Here is a 17,106-nt window from a genome sequence, read left to right on the forward strand (position 1 = left end):
AGCAAGTCTTGACTTAATAATCAGTTTTTGTAAGATGTCACTCACAGAGAAAAAGGATTGAAATAACTTTATATCTCATGACAGGGAATAGCTTACATTTAAATGAAAACTTGAATTTGTGTACACAGAGTTTTTGGTCTTACCCTAAAACTGTTACAGACCACATGTCTGCTTTCAGCTAGTTCACACAGTGAAGCTAGTTTTCTGGAACATGCTTTCAAATGTATTTAAATCTTGACCAGTAAAGTAAAACAAGAGTGTCTGCAGCCATGTTAGCAGCTCTGAAGCACAGCAGTGCTTTGAGCTAAAAGGTGTTTGCCAGGTTCACCATTTTAGTTTAGTTTAATTAGCACAGGAGTACATCAGGGGGCTGATGGGATATTCATTTGTTTTGCAGGTATTTGGTTATAAACCAAAGGAGTGATGGAAAGTAACTAAAGTAACTAGATATACTTACATGAAATTTTGAAGTACTTGTACTTTACTTACACTTGCAATAACAGGCAGAAATACATTTGAACACAACACTGACAAACAAAAAAATCCATCCAGATTCTGAGATGTTTCACAGACTGATATCTGCTGCTGGCATGGCTGTAAACAAGGGAATGTTGTTTTTTAATAGAGAAAAAAATGTTCTTTCACTAAGTGCATTTAACATATGAAAGAAGAGATCAGGTGCAACCAAACTTTACAAAAACTTTCAGTCATTGTGTCAGTGTGACAGTTTCAAATGAGATTTATCAGTGGACACTGAAGTCAGTTGTTCAGATGGCATCAATGAAGTATTATCCACCAGTCGCACCATCCTCCAGCCTGCATCCTCACATGGGACAGATCTTAATGCTGTCAGAGCTTGACGAGAACTGGCCGAGGGCAAAGTCCAGACCCACCCCGACTCCACTCCCCACCCCAAAGGCGGCGTAAAGCGGCTGGGTGAAGTTGGCGCGGAAGGTGTGCAGGTGTGTCATGCTCTCTGCCACGCTGTAAAAAGCCAGCGTCCCCACGGACAGATCCAGGTAGATGCCCAGACGGGGGGAGTAGGTGACTGGTATGTCCCTCTTCTCGTTGTCGTGCATGGCTGAGCAGCAGGTGTCCGACAGCTCCAGGGTCCAGGACTGGGCGTTGTAACCGAGCCCTGACCTGGCGTCCGCGCCCTTCCTGGTCAACGCCCCGTAGGCTACGCCCATAGAGGAGCCCCGGCCTCTCCACTCCACCTCCCAGTAGCAGCGCTCGGCGGACAGAGGGTTCTGGCACATCACCTGGGTCCAGCCGTCAAAACGCTGGGGAGTATCAGGGTAGGGCTGCGCTGTCCCCTGGAGGGTGGCTTTAGTGTTACCCTCAGAGAGAACCAGTCGTCGGTGAGCTGTGTTGGGTTCAAGGGTCAAGATCACAGAGTCTGGAAAAGAGAAGGTTTAATGAGCAATTATTCACAAATTTATGGCCTTAGAAATAGTAATCTGACACAACAATCCCAACTCAGTAGTAGTAGAACTAGTAAGTGGACCTTGAGTTGAGATTGTTTTGTCAAGTGTAACCTTCTCATTCATATGTAAAATCTAATATTGTAGTTAAACACTGAGACTCACACTGAAGGAACTCCTCTCTGCTCCTTGGCTCTGGGGCCTGGATGCTGTCAATGCTGATTTCTCTCACTGGAAAATCAAACAGCCTGTCAGTCCATACACACATCTTAAAAACAAACTTTTCTGATATGGTCTTGGCTACATTCATTATAATATGTTGAGAATTTTTCATGTATTTGCTTTTTTTCATGTATGTTTCCAGGCCTCAGGACGGAGACGCCATGAAGATAAAGGGACATTAACTCACATGCAGGGAAAGCAGGAGCGTGATTCATGGTGTCAGGGGTGGGCGAGTCCAAGAAGAGACTTGGGTTAACTGTCCCGTGAGAAAACAACATTAGACACATTAGTAATACATGTTCAAGTGATGGGACTGAACCATTTTACATAGGCTACCATCTTACCTTCTACTGGTGTTTCAGGGACAGCAGCCATCCCCCCTGTTGAGGATAAACAGAGCCACACACTTAGACAGTACAAAATGACTCATGTTTATTAGATACTGCTTGTATTGAAGTTGATCTAGGAGATAAAGCTACAAGACACCATATTGGTTTATTGAATGTAGTGAGTCAGACTTTACATGAGTTTGCTCCTGCAGATGGCGTGTTGTTGGCTGGGGTAGCCTGGTTGGTGCCTCGCCGATGAGAGCGGAAGAGGCTGCTGATCGACGCCATACGACTGAAACCTGACCAGGCCAGGAAGAAGAGAAGACAGAGCAGAGAGGAGGAAAAGAGTTACACTCGTTCATCAGAGCTGCACTGTACAGGTTTGGCCACTTGGTGGCAGAAAATGGTAATAATTCAGAGGATTGTTTTGTCTAAAGGTTTGTAGTATACCTCCAGTTGATGCTGGTGCAGGAGCTGGAGCTGGAGCAGGAGCTGGGGTGGCTGGGGCTGGAGTCGGGGTTGGGGCTGCAGCAGGAGCCAGCTGGTTCTGACTGGACCTGCTCCACAGGGACTGAGACTCTCTGCGGCTGGGAGTAGGGCTGGGTGCCTGGTTCTGACTAGACCTGCTCCACAGGGACTGAGACTCTCTGCGACTGGGAGTTGGACTGGGTCTGGGGCTGGATCTGGAGTTGGTCTCCCTCACTGTTTGGAAGACATGAGATGTTAGAAATAGGCAGATGTAAAGACCTGAGCAGCTGTGACATGGGCCATATCATTACAACCTGGGTCAGACCATCTCCTAAACAGCAAGTCTGGCAGGGTGCTACCAATCAGCAGTGGCAGCTATCAACCATTAGTGGGCCAAAGAGTGACAACCATGAACCAGGGATGTGGTCTTGGGGGGATGCACCAGACAAAGTCCAATCCATAGTGGGGAAGGAACAGCTGAACAAGCATCTACAGCCACTCCAGCAGTTGCTACAATGCTAACATGCTGAAAATTCATATGCTGAATAATGCTGAGTAATACAACACGACAGTGCCTTGAATGAAATATGAGGAATTGACCTTTAAATTGCAGTAAGAAGTCACAGTCACATTATTACCAGGAAGTTTTGGCTTTTAAATCAGAGCCTGCTGGGCAAAGCACAAGAACAAGCCCTACCTGTCTCTCTTTCCTCTCTCCGCTGTCTGTCCCGAAGTCTGGGGGAGTTTGTGTTTCCTCTGTCTGCAACAAGGAAGAAGCAGAGTGAATCTCAACACAGGTTTAGTGTTATTTCAGGAATTTTCATTTTAATTTAACAGCACACGCAGTCTCACCTCGTGGTGAATCTCTGCTCCTCACATCTTGACTTCTGAGGCCAGTACCTGAATAATAAAACGTCATGTTTAGTAAGAACATATTGAATCACTTTTGATGTTGTTACATGTAGTAATGTCAGTACCAAGTCCTCGTCTGTCTGTGCTCCGCGATCCAACTGAGATACTGGGTACAGAAGCTGTAAGACAAGAAAAAAATGTATATATTACACATGACATGACAAAGTGAAAAGATGTGATGTGATCTCTGAACGTACCTGGTGAACGACTGTTTGTGCTGCGGGAACCCAAACCAGAAAACACTGTAGAAAATCAGAAATGAGAATAATGAGATTATGGAAAATGTAATCCTCCTATTCTGATTTAATAGGACAAGACAAAACTCACATTTAAGTATCCCTGTTTTCTGTCCTGCGTTCCGATTGGCTGTAAGAGGAAGTCACTGTTAAGCAAGAAAGCTACACAAGCAACACAACTACAACTTTTTTTAAGCTCACGATGAAAAGAAAAGTGTTTGGACCTCACCGTCTCCCAGAGTGAACAGTGTTGTGTCATTGACTGGAAGAGAACAGACAATAAAGATTTAAAAAATGATAAAACATGATAAGAAAAGAAGGTACATAGATAGACTAGAAGAGATTCTTGTGACTGACCTTGTTTGGTGATCTTGCCCAGCTCCTGGTTGCACAGGTCCTCCACTTTCTCCCTGAGGTCCAGGACAGTGTCTCGTACAGGCTCAAAGGAAGCTTCTGGGTTGACCACCACAGGGGGCAGGTCCCCCGACTCCAAGGGACTGCACATGGACTCACACGTCTGAAGGAAAATGGTGGTGGACAGGAAATTCATGGCATACTTCAATCAGCTATGACTTCAGAGAAATGTAACTCTGACCTGGACAGTTGCCCACTGGATTACACTGCAGCAGCTGTCTGTAGCTGCTGGATGCAGTGGTCTTGCTCAGTACTAAGTTAAGTAAATAAATTGGCATGCCCCTTTAATTTGGAAAGACTGCCAGATAATGAGCTGCAATAGAGGAATTGGCCTCAGAGTCCTGTCTACCTGCAGGTAGTGAATGTGGTCCTCACAGCGAGCCAGGTCCTTCATCTCCTTGTCCCTCCTCTTCAGCTCCTTGATCTCGGCCTCCAGGCTGTTGGCCACCTCCTGGGCCTGGCCCATCTTGTCCTGGTTGGCCTGATCCAGCACCTCCTCCAGAAGCTCCTGCAGGCGCTCCACTGACCGCTGCAGCTCTACGAGCGCCTGCTCCGTGTCATCGTGAACCCTGACTGAAGAACGCTGCTCAGGCAGGGAAGGAGAAAACAAGGTGATTCCAGCAGGCGACTGCATCTTTGTATACTCACATACAAATGTTTCTTCTTTTCATTTATGAATCTGACCAACCTTCATCACATCCATCATCTTCTTCAAATCTTTGAGCTCCTGCTCTCTGTCTTTGAGCCTCTGCTGATTCTCTGCCTGCATCTCTGACAGCGCTTTCTGCAGAGGGAGACACAAAGACAAGACATGACGTCCAAAACCATTCCCATCACGTGGACAAAACACAGGCACGAGGAAACAGCTGTGTGTGTGTAAGTGTGACACAGAAGGCAACATGAGAAGGTGGAGCGTTATGAATGGACAGGAATGTAGTTAGGAATGTCCTCAGCCAGGCTGGAGCCTCTGTTACACACAAAGGGAGAGAGGATGACACCTTAAACAGAAACCCATTACACAGAACAATGGACAGTCAGCAGTAGGGGTGATGTGCTGTACACACACTGCGCTGATGGTCACCTGTAGAAACAGCTGCCATCTTTCCTGCCTTTTAATGAGGTTTATGGAAATAAATGAAACTGAAAACATTTAATTGCTCAAAATTAGTCAAGTATTGTTATTGATAGGCTGCTGGTGTCATGTGTTCAGACAGAAAGCAAAGCAGATTTTTGCCTCAAGCTGCTGAACTGTACATTAGCCAAGTAGCTAACGAACTGACTGTAGAGTGTTTCTGTTTGTGTTCAGAACTTGTCTCTGTGTGTTTCTGATGTATATCAATAAGGCCCTGGGACATGCTAAACATTTTCAACTCTCATGGATGTGTCAGCTAGTCAACATGTATTTATGTAAAACTCACTTGTATGTCCATGCAGTTTGGTCTGACATTCATTATTATAATACTACACTGTACTATCACTCAGTGTCTGCTACTGAATTGGTTCTACATCAACTTTAAATGTATAATTTTATATATCACAAAAGTAAAACACTTGAGTTTGACATTAGATCACATGACAGTACATCCTGGTTACTGACCCCTGCAGCCTCCACACTTGCCTACCTGTTTCTCCAGCCGCTCGGCCTTGGTGGACACACACTCATGTCCTTTGTGCTGGTTGCTGGTGCAGAGCCAGCAGACGAACACCTTACACTGTCGACAGAAGAACTCCTGCAGATACTTGTGCTGGGTGCAGATCTTCTCGGCCAGATTGCCCGTGGGCGCGATGAGTTCGTGCTGCTTCAGGGCCTTCTGGGTCTGGTGAGGCTTCAGGTGGGCTTCACAGTACGAGCTCATGCACACCAGGCAGCTCTTGACCGCCGCTCGCTGTTCTCCCTTGCACATGTCACACACCACTGCTGAGGAGGACAGCTTCCCTTTGGATCTGGATGAGGAGGAGGCGACCCCACGGGCGCTACGGATAGAATCACGCACGTCAGATTTAAGGGCCCCCTTGCGGAGCTGCTCCACAGCTTCAGCCAGCATGGTGTTCCTGGATAGGGAGGGCTTGGGGCAGAAGGTCTGTCGGCATTGGGGGCAGCTGTAAATCCCCTTGGGGTCATCCTTGCTCCAGTAATCCTTGATGCAGGCCATGCAGTAGCTGTGCCCACAGGGGATGGTGACTGGATCATTGGGGAGATCCAGGCACACGGGGCAGTTAAACTGCTCCTCTGTCCACAGTTTACTACTCATGGTGACAACAAAGAAACTGAGAGAAGACAGAGATGGAGGGATGGTTAGCAGCTGTGAGAAATTTCTAGACACATAAAGCAGAGGAGAGGAAGAGAAAGATCCAGATTTGTAAAGAGGTAAGTTTAGTCAGGTCTCACAGGAGGAAAATGCTGTTTCAGGTAAGAGCAGGGAGAGGTGAGCTGGGCAGGGCGGGGCCGGAGCCACCAGGCAGGTCTAGCGGGGAAAACGGGTGTCGGTGGAAAACTGCTCAGTGCCAGTGTGAATAAAGGTGTGAAAAGGCCGATCGTTTATCAGTTCACCAGACCAGTGATTGAAGTAGTCAAATGGTAGTTTAGTTCACGTGGTCCCAGACCTAGAGGTCAGGCCCCCTAAAAAAAAGATTGTATTCTTTGAGTCAGTTATTTTAATGAAACCATCTGAGAAGTTTAGAGGGAAAACATCTCTTTGTTGGGAGTGTTAACATCTCATAGACATTTCAAACAGACTGACATTGTAAGGCACAGGGAGACTGTGCCTGTGTATCCTCACTAAAACTGTAGAAGTCCACCCAGCCAGTAGAGGGCAGCAGTGTCTGCGCTCACGAGCCATACACACAGGCTGAGTTAAATGTACTGAGGAAAAGATGTAAACATAGTCTGAATAATATGTATGGCACATGTTATAATTGGCCAGTTGAAATGTGATAAAATAAACTCCACACTCCCTAGATAATCTGATTCAGCATCTGTGGGGTAGGCTGGAACAGGTCAGATCCATGGAGGCCCCACTCTGCTACCCACAAGACCCAAAGGATCCGCTGCCAATGTCCTGATGCCAGACACCCTCAGCAGTCCTGTGTCCAGCTGTTTTGGCGGCACAAGGGGGACCCACACAAAATTAGGCAGGTCTCACAGATGCTGGATGTCCAGCTCAACTCCTTCTTCTTCTGTGTTTATTTGTGGTTGGTTTGACACCTTGTGGTAGCAGCTTCTGGTTAATGTAAGAGGCCTTCAGGTTACATACATCCTTAACCACACAAATACTGTACATACATAGTCATGCTTGCTGCTTGTATGTATGCATATGCATGACAGTATGTATTAATGTGCAAGTGCTTAGTACCAGTACATAGGTATGTGTAAGTGGAGTATTCTTATATGCCCTAGACAGCTTGTCATAGTTTTCAAATGGATTTAGTGACTGAAATGTTACAGCTGCAGCTGCATATGCCTTTAATCTCTGTTTTTTTTTTCTTTCTTTTTAACTTTTTGACAGAACCAAACAATTAGTTAATGGAGTTAGTTAGTTGGTTAACAAGATAGTCTGGTCTCCCAAACGGTTTCTCAAGCGAAGACGGAAGTACACGGAAGTGAACCCTCTTGAACTTCTCGAACAGCTCCTCTGGCGCGTGGCGCGTGCGAGTTTGATTTGTTTGGCTAACTTCGCTCGACGTCTGAAGCGTTTTTGCGTTTGTCCCCATGTCAAATAAAACTGTAAAACGTCCCGGGGTCGGGGTCGGAGTGCTGGTAACGGACTCGTCCCACCCTGGTTGTGTTCTCCTCGGAAAACGGAGAAGCGCGATGGGTGAGGGAAAATATCAGCTCCCCGGCGGTCATTTGGAGTTTGGGTAGGTATGGCAAACGCCATTCACAAACCTGACACGGCTTAGCAGCTTAACACCGGTCTTCTTTCATATAATTCAGCACCATTCCTAGTCACAAAACATGCGCACTACTCATTTTACTACGATGGTTTTCTACTATTAGAACAGAAATCACAATGAAATACACGCATTTTGTCGTTTATTATCATGCCGAATTCTACTTCAAGTTGTGAATAATTACTGGAATGTGTTATGAATTTGCGTTGGTACAAGGCCTGGCAGATAAGTGTGCACCAGTCCAAATTTAGTTCATTTTTAAATGCGGTATGATGAAAGGTGGTGAGGTGGGATAGTCATTTTGAGATTCTTGAAGATAAATTAGAGGTACTATGTTATCTTAAAGTTAAAGTGCAGTTAGTTGAGTAGAAGACTGTGACTGTGAAATATGAAATGTTGAAAGGAAGACCTAAATGTGATGACTTCCAGTGGATGTGACACCCTGATTCTCTGTCATTGAAAGAGAGACGTGGGAGGAATGTGCTCACAGAGAGGTGCTGGAGGAAGCTGGGGTGCGTTTGGTGAACGTCCGCTTTGCGTCAGTGGTGAACTCCATCAGACTGGAGGAGCAGTACCACTACGTCACTATATTCATGCAAGGAGACCTGGACAGGAAGCAGTCAGGAGAGCCGGTGAACCTGGAGCCAGAGAAGAACGAGGGTACGTGAAGTGGGTTTTAAATTAGGAAGAAAAAAATCATCTCCACCCCATCTGAGCAGATGATGAAAAAGAAATGTATGTTCCTCTCCCTCCCAGGCTGGACATGGACACGCTGGGATGAGTTTCCTCCAGAGCAGCAGCTCTTCCTGCCGCTGGCCGGTCTGAGACAACAAGGCTTCCATCCGTTCAGGAACACATAAAACAAAGACTCAACCTCAACCTTGAAAGTGCATGGTACGCTGGGAAACTTTTATCCTTCCCCACATGACAAGCAGACATACCTGTTACACCTCATCAGTGATTAGTTTACAGCTCCTCAAATGTTACTTTACATACTGTATCTTCCAATCCAATGTCAAGAACGGTTGTTACAAACATAGTAGAAAAGTAATGCATTTTCTATTTAAGGAATTTAAATACTGAGATTATCAGCTGTGATTTTATTCATGTTTCAGATAGCAGATAATGGCACAATTAAAACACCTGCATGAACAAAGGGAAAATATCATATATTAGAATATTTTATAGATGAGTTGGTACTTTTTAGTGCCAGGTAATGTTGGCTACATGTCAGTGATGAAAGCAAATAGTCTTGGGTGGGGCTGGTATGCTGATATGACCAAAAATGTTATCAGTCAGTCAGTATCATTAATTATCATGATTAATGTCAGATCATTATATCTTTCAAGTCTAAAGGCAGATTTTGCTCCCGAGTGAAAGATGAAGAAACCAGACAACTTTAACTTTAACTTAAACACTGGACAAACAGCAGAGCATTGTACAAATCTGAGTAGAAAAAAGCTGTGTAGTAATTTGAGCCATGGATGCATTATTATTCATTCAGCAGATACAGATATGAGCATAAAGTTCTGTCAGGTGAGGTCAGAAAAATCTTGCAAATACTGGATTTTAAAAATCCAACCTGTTTCTGAAACAGACTAACAGCCGTATATGCAGGATGATGAGAGCGGTGCAGCTTTCACTTCCCTTCATACAGTTTTTTTCCACCTCACATCTGAGTGGCACAGGTAACACCCACTGCCACCAGCATGGTCCACAGGGTTGCAGCAGCCGTGGCCACGGCGCTGCTAAAGGTCTTGTCGTGGGCGTGGGTGATGATGTGTAGGGCTCCTTGGTAGGCCTCCTCGCAGGTCGGCTGGATCTGATTCTCCGGGAGCTTGAAGCCGAACGTCCCATCATCTCTCAGCTCAAAGGTGTAAGTGAAGGGGATGCCCTGCATGCGAGCCCAGTCTCTGGATGAACCAGAGTTGGGGTCTGTAGAAAGGGTTTTTATTTTTATTATTTGTCCAATATAACCTGCCCAGGAATCCTTTAAACCTAATATGTCTCATTTTCAGTCAGGTTTGTGTTTACTTACATAATATATCTGGTGAGGTTCCTACAGTGTAGTTCTTCCCGTGGACCTTCTTAATGGCGTCTGCTGCAGCCAAACCCACTTTCATCTGAGGAAGCAGACACAGTTTTTGTCATGTAGTCACTGAAATGTGCAGGGAGGAAGAATCAAGAAACCTAGTGGTGATAAAACACATTATTCTGTCTATACAGATGCAAAAGGCTGACTGTGTAAATCTATATCCAGCTTAGAAGTGCTCTCTGGCAACTGGGAGACAACAGGAAGCAGTTTTACATGGTAAAAAAGATTAATACTTTCTGTAGCGTCATCAGTATTAATGACATGAATTGGCACCTGTGTGGCTGACGTAATAATCTGGCAAAATGAGCAGAAAATATCAGGCTCAGCTGTGACAGACGTAAGATCGCGAGGTATGACGCCATGTTTGATGTGTTGCACAAACAGCATGGTGATGGTGGTGGGGGAGTGTGAACTGATTTTTTTGGATCAGAACAGAACAGTGGAATATATGATGAGGAATGAAGAGACACACTGCAGCCCTGATTTATTTCCACTGTTTGATGTGTATTTTATCTTTTAAACTCAAAATCAGTCAGTAGGTGCATGTCGAGCTGCTGCATCGCTACAATTTGCATCTGTTTCCCCAGTTGTCTGTTGCTCCTTTACAAGGAGGTGAATGTGAAGATGCACTGGTGACAAGATAATTGGACATTTTTGAGGTCTATAGTGTGATCCCAACTGATATTGGATTTTTGAGGCTGATGATATTGATGTTTAAGAGTTTAAAAAATCTGCTGATATTTATATTCTTCAAATCAAGTAGGATATTTTACAGTGTACAGTGTTTCACTTGCTCTGTATGCACTGACCTGCAACTCAAAGTCTGTTTTCTTCTGTATTATGTGTAACTACAGTGGTTGAGTGTTGGGCTCTTAGCTCAGGCCAAACACAGGTGACCTACGCTTGTTAGTGTGCCTGAACGCATCCAGTGTAGATACAGGAAGAGGCCTGGGGCTGTGTTGCTGCTCTGCTGCTAACACACTGTTGATGTATATTGTATATGCAGTACTGCACTGCTTAGACACCTCAGTAGGTGCACCAAGCTGCTGTGCTGTTTATCAGCGACTGTGATCTGTGTGGGTGAGGGAGTGGTGTGAGTTGGAGCCATGAAGACGATGACAACAACTGCTTCAGGTGCATCTGGATTTATTCCAGATGTGAGACACTTGACATGACAAAAAAATGTCTGTCCATATCAGACTTTTAAACACCCAAATATCAGTATTGCCTTCAGAGATCACGTATCAGTTGGACTACACTGTTTAGTCAAACTGAATGAGAGCAGTCTGATCTAGAAGACCCACCAGGATGTTCTAGCATCAGATTTTGAGTCTCTGTGTTCATAAATCCTGCTCCAGGTTCAGTCATTTGAGATTCATAATTGAAAATCTCTTAGCATCATCCGAGAAAGTCTGATGTGACTCCGCGTCCCACTGAGCTGAAGAGCGGTGGTGTAGTTTGAATGGCTCAGGAGAGCGGGCCTGACGCCTGCCTGCTAAAGTCCTGCTAAAGCCAGGGAAACGAATGGACATAATCCTGTTTTGCATAATTCTCTCTGGATGATGGATCCAGCGGGTTATTACCTGCATCAGCCTCCCTCCTAACAACAGCCACACACTCGTTTACCACTGTCAGTCTTAACGCAGCTCCCTCCTGTTCTGCTCTGTCTTGTCAGATGAGGACTGACAGCTTTTAGATGCTAAGTGTATTAATAACATCGGTGTGTGTGATTTCTATACACTACATTTCATCATGCACCATTCAACTTTACTGTATATCTGACAAAACAATATTAAATCCAATATTAACATGGTTATCTTCTTTACTATGGGTGTCTGTGATCTACATGAGCTCAGTTTCTATGGTAATATGCAGAGTATTCTCTTTATTAATGTAGAAGCATGCAGTGATAATTATAGTCAGGCTACAAAGATGTTTATCCGGAGCTGGTATGTGATATCATGGAGAATATTGTGTGTACATGTTCTTTGTCAGAGGATGTGTAAAACATGCATTGCTGTGTTTGTAGATTTAAATACCAGCTCGTCGTAGTTGGAGGCGGTGAAGTTGGGGTGTCCATAGGGAACTAGGAGCAGCTGGCCGTAGGAGTGGATGGTGAGGAAACACAGGAAGTCGTCCTTCCGTCTTCCTACAAAATCAGCTACAGCCTGGGCCTCGGGCTCAGACACAGGTTTGCTCCCGCAGTAGATGTTTGAGCAGCAGTTAAATGACACACCAACCGCTGTGAAAGCAGCCAAAGAAACAGATTCATCAGAGTCAAATTTAGTCTTTGCTTCCTCTCATAACAGAGGCTGGCAAATTAATCTTTTTATGTGTTATGCAGCAATTACAGCCTTCACATGTTGGCAACTTCAGTATAAATGTACAGAAAATGGTTATGTTTAAAGCTGCATTAACTGATTTTTGGTTACTTGCTGACTAACTGATGTTATCATCTTTTAAGTTGCCTACTTAGTCCAGTACTTGGTCTGGTTTTATCTTTGTTTTAGGTCAATACCAGCTCGCCAAGCAAATATTTAGCTTTTTTGCCACTAAATGCTCCACTATATTCGCCACTTCTGTCTGTATTTTTTGATGCTGGGCAAGTAGCGTACAGTGGGTGGTTTTTTAAATTTGTTTATTTGTTGTAATATTTCACTGGAAACCACACTGATAACAGCAGTGAGAGTCAGCCAGAACAGTACAAAACCAAAACAATGAGCCAAAAGCCCTAACCCTGTAGAGCAAAGGAGAGCTTCAGATTTTTGGGGTCATCATTTAGCAACCCCTTTCACATACTAGTGGTGTGATCCATTGTTAATTTGAAAATATTGCTTATAGCACCTTTAAATAAAACCCATGCTTATTAATTGAAGTCACTATAGTAATGCAGTAGCCAGAATTTTGGCTTGATATTCAACATCTTTACACTTAAAGATATCAGTTTGTTTGCATATTGAATTTGCTTGATGGTAGGGACGTTGTGTATTTGTCCCATGATGCAATGCTCAGTGCAAATGTAGCAGCTGAGAAAAATACTTTTCAGGGTCAGTGCCCCGATGAATCACAGGCTGAGTTACACGTCATGAGGAGGACATCTCAGCCTGTGAAAAGAGTTGTTTAATATCCTCTGTGGCTCTGGAGAAGCTTTGTCAAGCTTGAAAAAGTAACCCTGATGATGTGATAGTGATGTTGCATTGTGGGAATTGTAGGATCCAGTAATATTGAAGCTTGGGGAGAAAATATAAAGATCTCTCTGCTGCAGTTTGATCATTCTTTTATGTCCCTCAGTAACATCAAGTCAGTTAAATGCAGCATATGTGATTGAGTCCACACAATCAAAGCAACAGGCTGTATAGGATAGGTGTAATGGAGAATGAAAACACTCACTGCCCCAGTTGGCATCAAAGTTGCGGTTGAGATCAGTGCCGTAGCAGTCGCAGCCTGAAGGTCCTGGTGATCTGTTCTTCCTCCACAGTCGAGTCTGAATTGGGCCAAAATGTTCAGTAAGATAAAGCAGGTGCTTCAGATCATTCCATCAGTTTAGTAATAGATAAAATACAGCACATGCTCGTCTATTAATTTTCCACTCATCTTATTTTGGAAATGAGATGATTTTGTAAATCGATTTATTCAATAATTGCATTGTAGCTCATTTAAACTTTACTGCTATCGCTTAATAGACTATCATCCCATCATTTCCTGTTCATCTGTGACTTGGGAGCTTGAGCACAGAACTATAGAAAAGTAATTTGATAAATATCCTATCAAAAACAAGAACTCACCGTGTTGTCCTTCCAGGAATAGATGTAGCCGTCCACGTTGAGCACTGGTGTGACATAGAAGTCCATGTTCTTCATCATCTCTTGCATTTTCGGGTCAGTTTGGTATGATTGCAGAATCTGATTAAGGGAACAAAGAAAAACATCAGGGTCAGGCTGATATATTGGTTTTCTGAGAGTTTATCCCTAATATTCTCTTGTGTAATTTGCTTTTTTTATTTAAATGATAAATTTAGCTCTTTAAATGACTGCCTGTCTCCTACCTGTTTTACAAAGTACTGACAGAAGGCTGGGGCAATCCATTCCCTGGCATGTATACCACAGTCCATCCAGATAGCTTTTTTTTTCTCTCCAGTATTCAGACCAATCTGGAAGACAATACACTCCAGTGTCAGTTTGGTATTTGGTATTATTTTGGTTCTAAAATCAACAGTTAAAAATTATTTTGATTACCTTAAGCAAGCTAATAGTCCTCATCTCATAGCTGAGTCCATAATTCACTATGGTGACAAGATCAGAGTGATCCTCTGCAATCTGAAGCATCCATTTGAAGATCTGTAGAGAGTACAGTATTTACACATTTACAGCAGAGAGAGTGTGTGTGTGTGTGGTGTGTGTGTGTCAAAGTGAAGTCGTGTGTGAGCGTTGATCAGGATTTCTCACCTCTGGCATGGGATGGTATCTGTAGTAGTCATACTCCGCTCTGCAGCATGAAAACACACATTAAGGCAAGTACAGGAGACACACACAGTGGTGTGACAGTGAAATCTGGACCCCATGCATGTGCAGCCTTAGTGGGGGCCCTTCTCTTTTTTAATACATCTGTTACACTCATAGAAATGACTGTAGTGGTTGTTAGGGTCATCAGAAATGAAAGCCATCTTTCTCTGTGCCCTACAGTGAGAGAGAACTGACACTGTATTTCCCTATAAATCCAGAATAATTATTGACTTGTATTATGTTTAATTTAAGGTTAATTAGTGTCTAACAAGTGTGGCTGCTGTGTAAAAAAGCTGCAGTAATAAAGCTTAAAACAAACCATTAGAACATGCTATTACTCTCTTAATAAAGACGACTGATGTTAAATATTTACTCAGTCTACAGCACTTTATTATCTGCTGAGGTTTTTTTGCAACAGTAATGTTGTGATACAGTTGTAAACTGATCACTATATGAGCTCAGTCTGACGGACATCCTCATCCTCATGACGAGCCTGTGATGAACCTGCAGCTGATTCACTCTCTGTGGCTGTTATAGTTCTAATATAATGTTAGAATATTACACTGCTAGCTTTGTTACAGCTGTGTTCTCTCTGACTGTATTCTTTATCGCTTCTATCACCTTATTTACAGTTTTACATAATTACATAATTGGTTCAAAGTTCACCTGAAGTCCTCACCATCATTATCAATGGTAGAGCACAGTGTAGAGACAGATGATTTTTGTCCATCATACTGCAGGAGTGGACTTAACCTGTTGTCACCTTTCAGAGGGGGGTGTGGCCCCTGAAAGGCTCTACTGCTATTTTTTTAAATACAACAAATAATCTGTCAAACAATTTATTCAGCAACAGAAATAGTTAACTCATCATGCTAATCACGTAAACTTCAAAACTGCACAATAAACAAATGATATAATATAGATAATTATATAGTAAACTTTTGATTCTAAGCTTTTTAAAGGGCACTCACCACTTTCAGCCCCTGTGTACTTAATTCCACTAATCTCCCTGGTCCTGCCTCCAATAGATTTTGTATTTTACATATGCAGTGTGCAGTCCAGTGAAAATCACTGAGATACTGAAAGAGATTATAAAGTTAATCTATTTATAATTGCTAAAACAGAGGTAATGGTGCATACATTTCTCATAGAACAAAGCATAATGTTTGTTAAAGTAGAGGCAGAAATGAAAACTAATTAAGAATATTTACCACTTCACTTGGTGCTTTAATTTTCTGTTAAAATTCTGCTTTTTCCTTTAAAGAAAAGTTAGACATCTTGGGAAATACACTTATTGGCTTTCTAAATGAGAGTTAAATAAGCAGATGGTACCACTGTTTATGCAAGGAGGTAGCTGTCTGAGCATAAAGACTGGGAGAACCGCTAACATGGCTCTGTTGAAAGGTTAAAAAAAAATCAGCCTCATGTTAATTGTTGAGCTTTTACAATAGTTTTACAATAATTTAATACGTTTTCTGTCAATCAACTAATTAATTAATCAGCTTGAATAATTTATAATAATGTAACACTCTAATATGGGCTGTTTTCCAATAAAGCACAATTGGCCTCAGTACGTTTACTTAAATTAAATTTGAATTAAAGACCTTTACTTTTAACTGAGTATTTTGATATATTAGTTGTGTATCTCAAAGCTTATTCAACCTCTGAGTACTACACTGTGTCAGTGTGGATGCTAAGAAAAACATCAAAAGCAACTGAGATGACATCAGTTTCCAAAACCTGTCAATATGTAATTTTATGAATAAAACACTCACCTCTCTATTGTTGCTGCTCCCATTGCTGAGAGCAGTACCACAAAGCCCAGTCCCACAGAGTTAATCATTGTCACTATATTAATATATTCTCCCTCTTTGCAACTGCTCCTTCACTGACCTCTGGAAAGCCTTTATAGAAAACATACATCAGATAAAGATACACCTTTGCCCCAGGACACATGTAATCATTGTGCTGGTTAATGTTTAATCTGAGCTGGGAGCATTGATTACTTTATATCCTTTAGAAAAATAAAAGATATTTTTAAATATCAGTATTCACCTTAAATTACCATAATATACTTACAATCATCAAGGTCATTGACAGTCTGATAAAAACGTGCCAATAAAAATAATAAAATGTAGACTTGAGGCACATGCTTTAAGGCGTTACACTGACTTGCTGTGAAAGCTTCTTTCCTGTCTTTATCTGCCGCCCTCACTTCCTCTGCAGTTTGACCTTTTGTGTTTCTACTGCTAACTTTAACCTTTCCTTGCATCCACTCCACCTCACTCTTTTCTCCCACTTTTAGGTTCAACATACCTATGAGTGGTGGATTGATTGATCGTGCTCAAGAAATAACAGCGTGCAAGTGATATTGATTTTCCACCTAAGTCCTTCCTTGTAATGAACTCACATGAGGCGTAGTGCTGTGTAATGCATAACTGTCTTAAATTACCGGGGTCTCACTTTAGTCATCAATCATTGCTTTATTTGTTTCCTTGGTTCAGCCTGGAACCTTTGACAAATTGAAAAGTAACCTACACCCTGGCCTAACACTGATAGCATCATGTTCAGATGCACAGGATAGCATGTTTTATAAGAAGAATACAGGGGAGA

The 17,106-nt window shown here is 42.9% G+C and overlaps 3 protein-coding genes and 1 long non-coding RNA gene across 5 annotated transcripts; 2 read left to right on the top strand and 2 right to left on the bottom strand.

The window, feature by feature from the left end:
- Positions 1–112: 112 nt before the first annotated feature.
- trim25l (tripartite motif containing 25, like) lies at positions 113–6,438 on the bottom strand. 2 transcript variants are annotated; one of them, XM_051065945.1, is made up of 17 exons: positions 5,628–6,438; positions 4,694–4,789; positions 4,355–4,588; positions 3,949–4,108; positions 3,821–3,853; positions 3,683–3,721; positions 3,553–3,597; positions 3,421–3,474; positions 3,296–3,343; positions 3,141–3,203; positions 2,599–2,677; positions 2,426–2,532; positions 2,170–2,274; positions 1,991–2,026; positions 1,834–1,902; positions 1,590–1,655; positions 113–1,399 (listed from the first exon to the last, which is right to left on the bottom strand). In XM_051065945.1, exons 1-17 carry the CDS (start codon positions 6,255–6,257, stop codon positions 825–827), a joined length of 2,439 nt encoding a protein of 812 aa, XP_050921902.1. In that variant the 5' UTR covers positions 6,258–6,438; the 3' UTR covers positions 113–824. The 2 variants fall into 2 exon arrangements, with proteins under 2 accessions (XP_050921902.1, XP_018557279.1); XM_018701763.2 differs by having other exon boundaries at positions 2,426–2,677; positions 5,628–6,437.
- On the top strand, positions 4,493–5,438 carry LOC108900624 (uncharacterized). The gene is made up of 2 exons (XR_001963767.2): positions 4,493–4,616; positions 4,784–5,438. It is a non-coding gene; the product is annotated as an uncharacterized LOC108900624 (long non-coding RNA).
- A 1,119-nt stretch (positions 6,439–7,557) lies between the features above and the next one.
- Positions 7,558–8,790, top strand: nudt15 (nudix (nucleoside diphosphate linked moiety X)-type motif 15). The gene is made up of 3 exons (XM_018701775.2): positions 7,558–7,863; positions 8,360–8,556; positions 8,653–8,790. Exons 1-3 carry the CDS (start codon positions 7,715–7,717, stop codon positions 8,754–8,756), a joined length of 450 nt encoding a protein of 149 aa, XP_018557291.1. The 5' UTR covers positions 7,558–7,714; the 3' UTR covers positions 8,757–8,790.
- A 197-nt stretch (positions 8,791–8,987) lies between these two features.
- On the bottom strand, positions 8,988–16,406 carry cpo (carboxypeptidase O). Its single transcript, XM_018701771.2, has 9 exons — positions 16,269–16,406; positions 14,437–14,476; positions 14,227–14,328; positions 14,037–14,141; positions 13,777–13,893; positions 13,382–13,475; positions 12,031–12,233; positions 9,935–10,019; positions 8,988–9,831 (listed from the first exon to the last, which is right to left on the bottom strand). Exons 1-9 carry the CDS (start codon positions 16,334–16,336, stop codon positions 9,566–9,568), a joined length of 1,080 nt encoding a protein of 359 aa, XP_018557287.1. The 5' UTR covers positions 16,337–16,406; the 3' UTR covers positions 8,988–9,565.
- Between the last annotated feature and the right edge of the window lie 700 nt (positions 16,407–17,106).

The sequence above is a fragment of the Lates calcarifer genome, linkage group LG7_2, assembly GCF_001640805.2.
Source record: "Lates calcarifer isolate ASB-BC8 linkage group LG7_2, TLL_Latcal_v3, whole genome shotgun sequence".
In the NCBI taxonomy this organism is placed as follows: Eukaryota; Metazoa; Chordata; class Actinopteri; family Centropomidae; genus Lates; species Lates calcarifer.

Coding starts and splice junctions, on each gene's coding strand:
- cpo (XM_018701771.2), bottom strand. CDS start 16,336: ATGATTAACTCTGTGGGACTGGGCTTTGTGGTACTGCTCTCAGCAATG. Junction 14,142..14,226: donor GGACTATTAGCTTGCTTAAG/GTAATCAAAATA, acceptor ATTGTCTTCCAG/ATTGGTCTGAATACTGGAGA. Junction 12,234..13,381: donor CTTTGATGCCAACTGGGGCA/GTGAGTGTTTTC, acceptor CTGCTTTCACAG/CGGTTGGTGTGTCATTTAAC.
- trim25l (XM_018701763.2), bottom strand. CDS start 6,257: ATGAGTAGTAAACTGTGGACAGAGGAGCAGTTTAACTGCCCCGTGTGC. Junction 2,678..3,140: donor GAGAGAGGAAAGAGAGACAG/GTAGGGCTTGTT, acceptor TCTTCCAAACAG/TGAGGGAGACCAACTCCAGA. Junction 1,656..1,833: donor CGCTCCTGCTTTCCCTGCAT/GTGAGTTAATGT, acceptor TTGATTTTCCAG/TGAGAGAAATCAGCATTGAC.
- nudt15 (XM_018701775.2), top strand. CDS start 7,715: ATGTCAAATAAAACTGTAAAACGTCCCGGGGTCGGGGTCGGAGTGCTG. Junction 7,864..8,359: donor GGCGGTCATTTGGAGTTTGG/GTAGGTATGGCA, acceptor TGTCATTGAAAG/AGAGACGTGGGAGGAATGTG. Junction 8,557..8,652: donor GGAGCCAGAGAAGAACGAGG/GTACGTGAAGTG, acceptor TCTCCCTCCCAG/GCTGGACATGGACACGCTGG.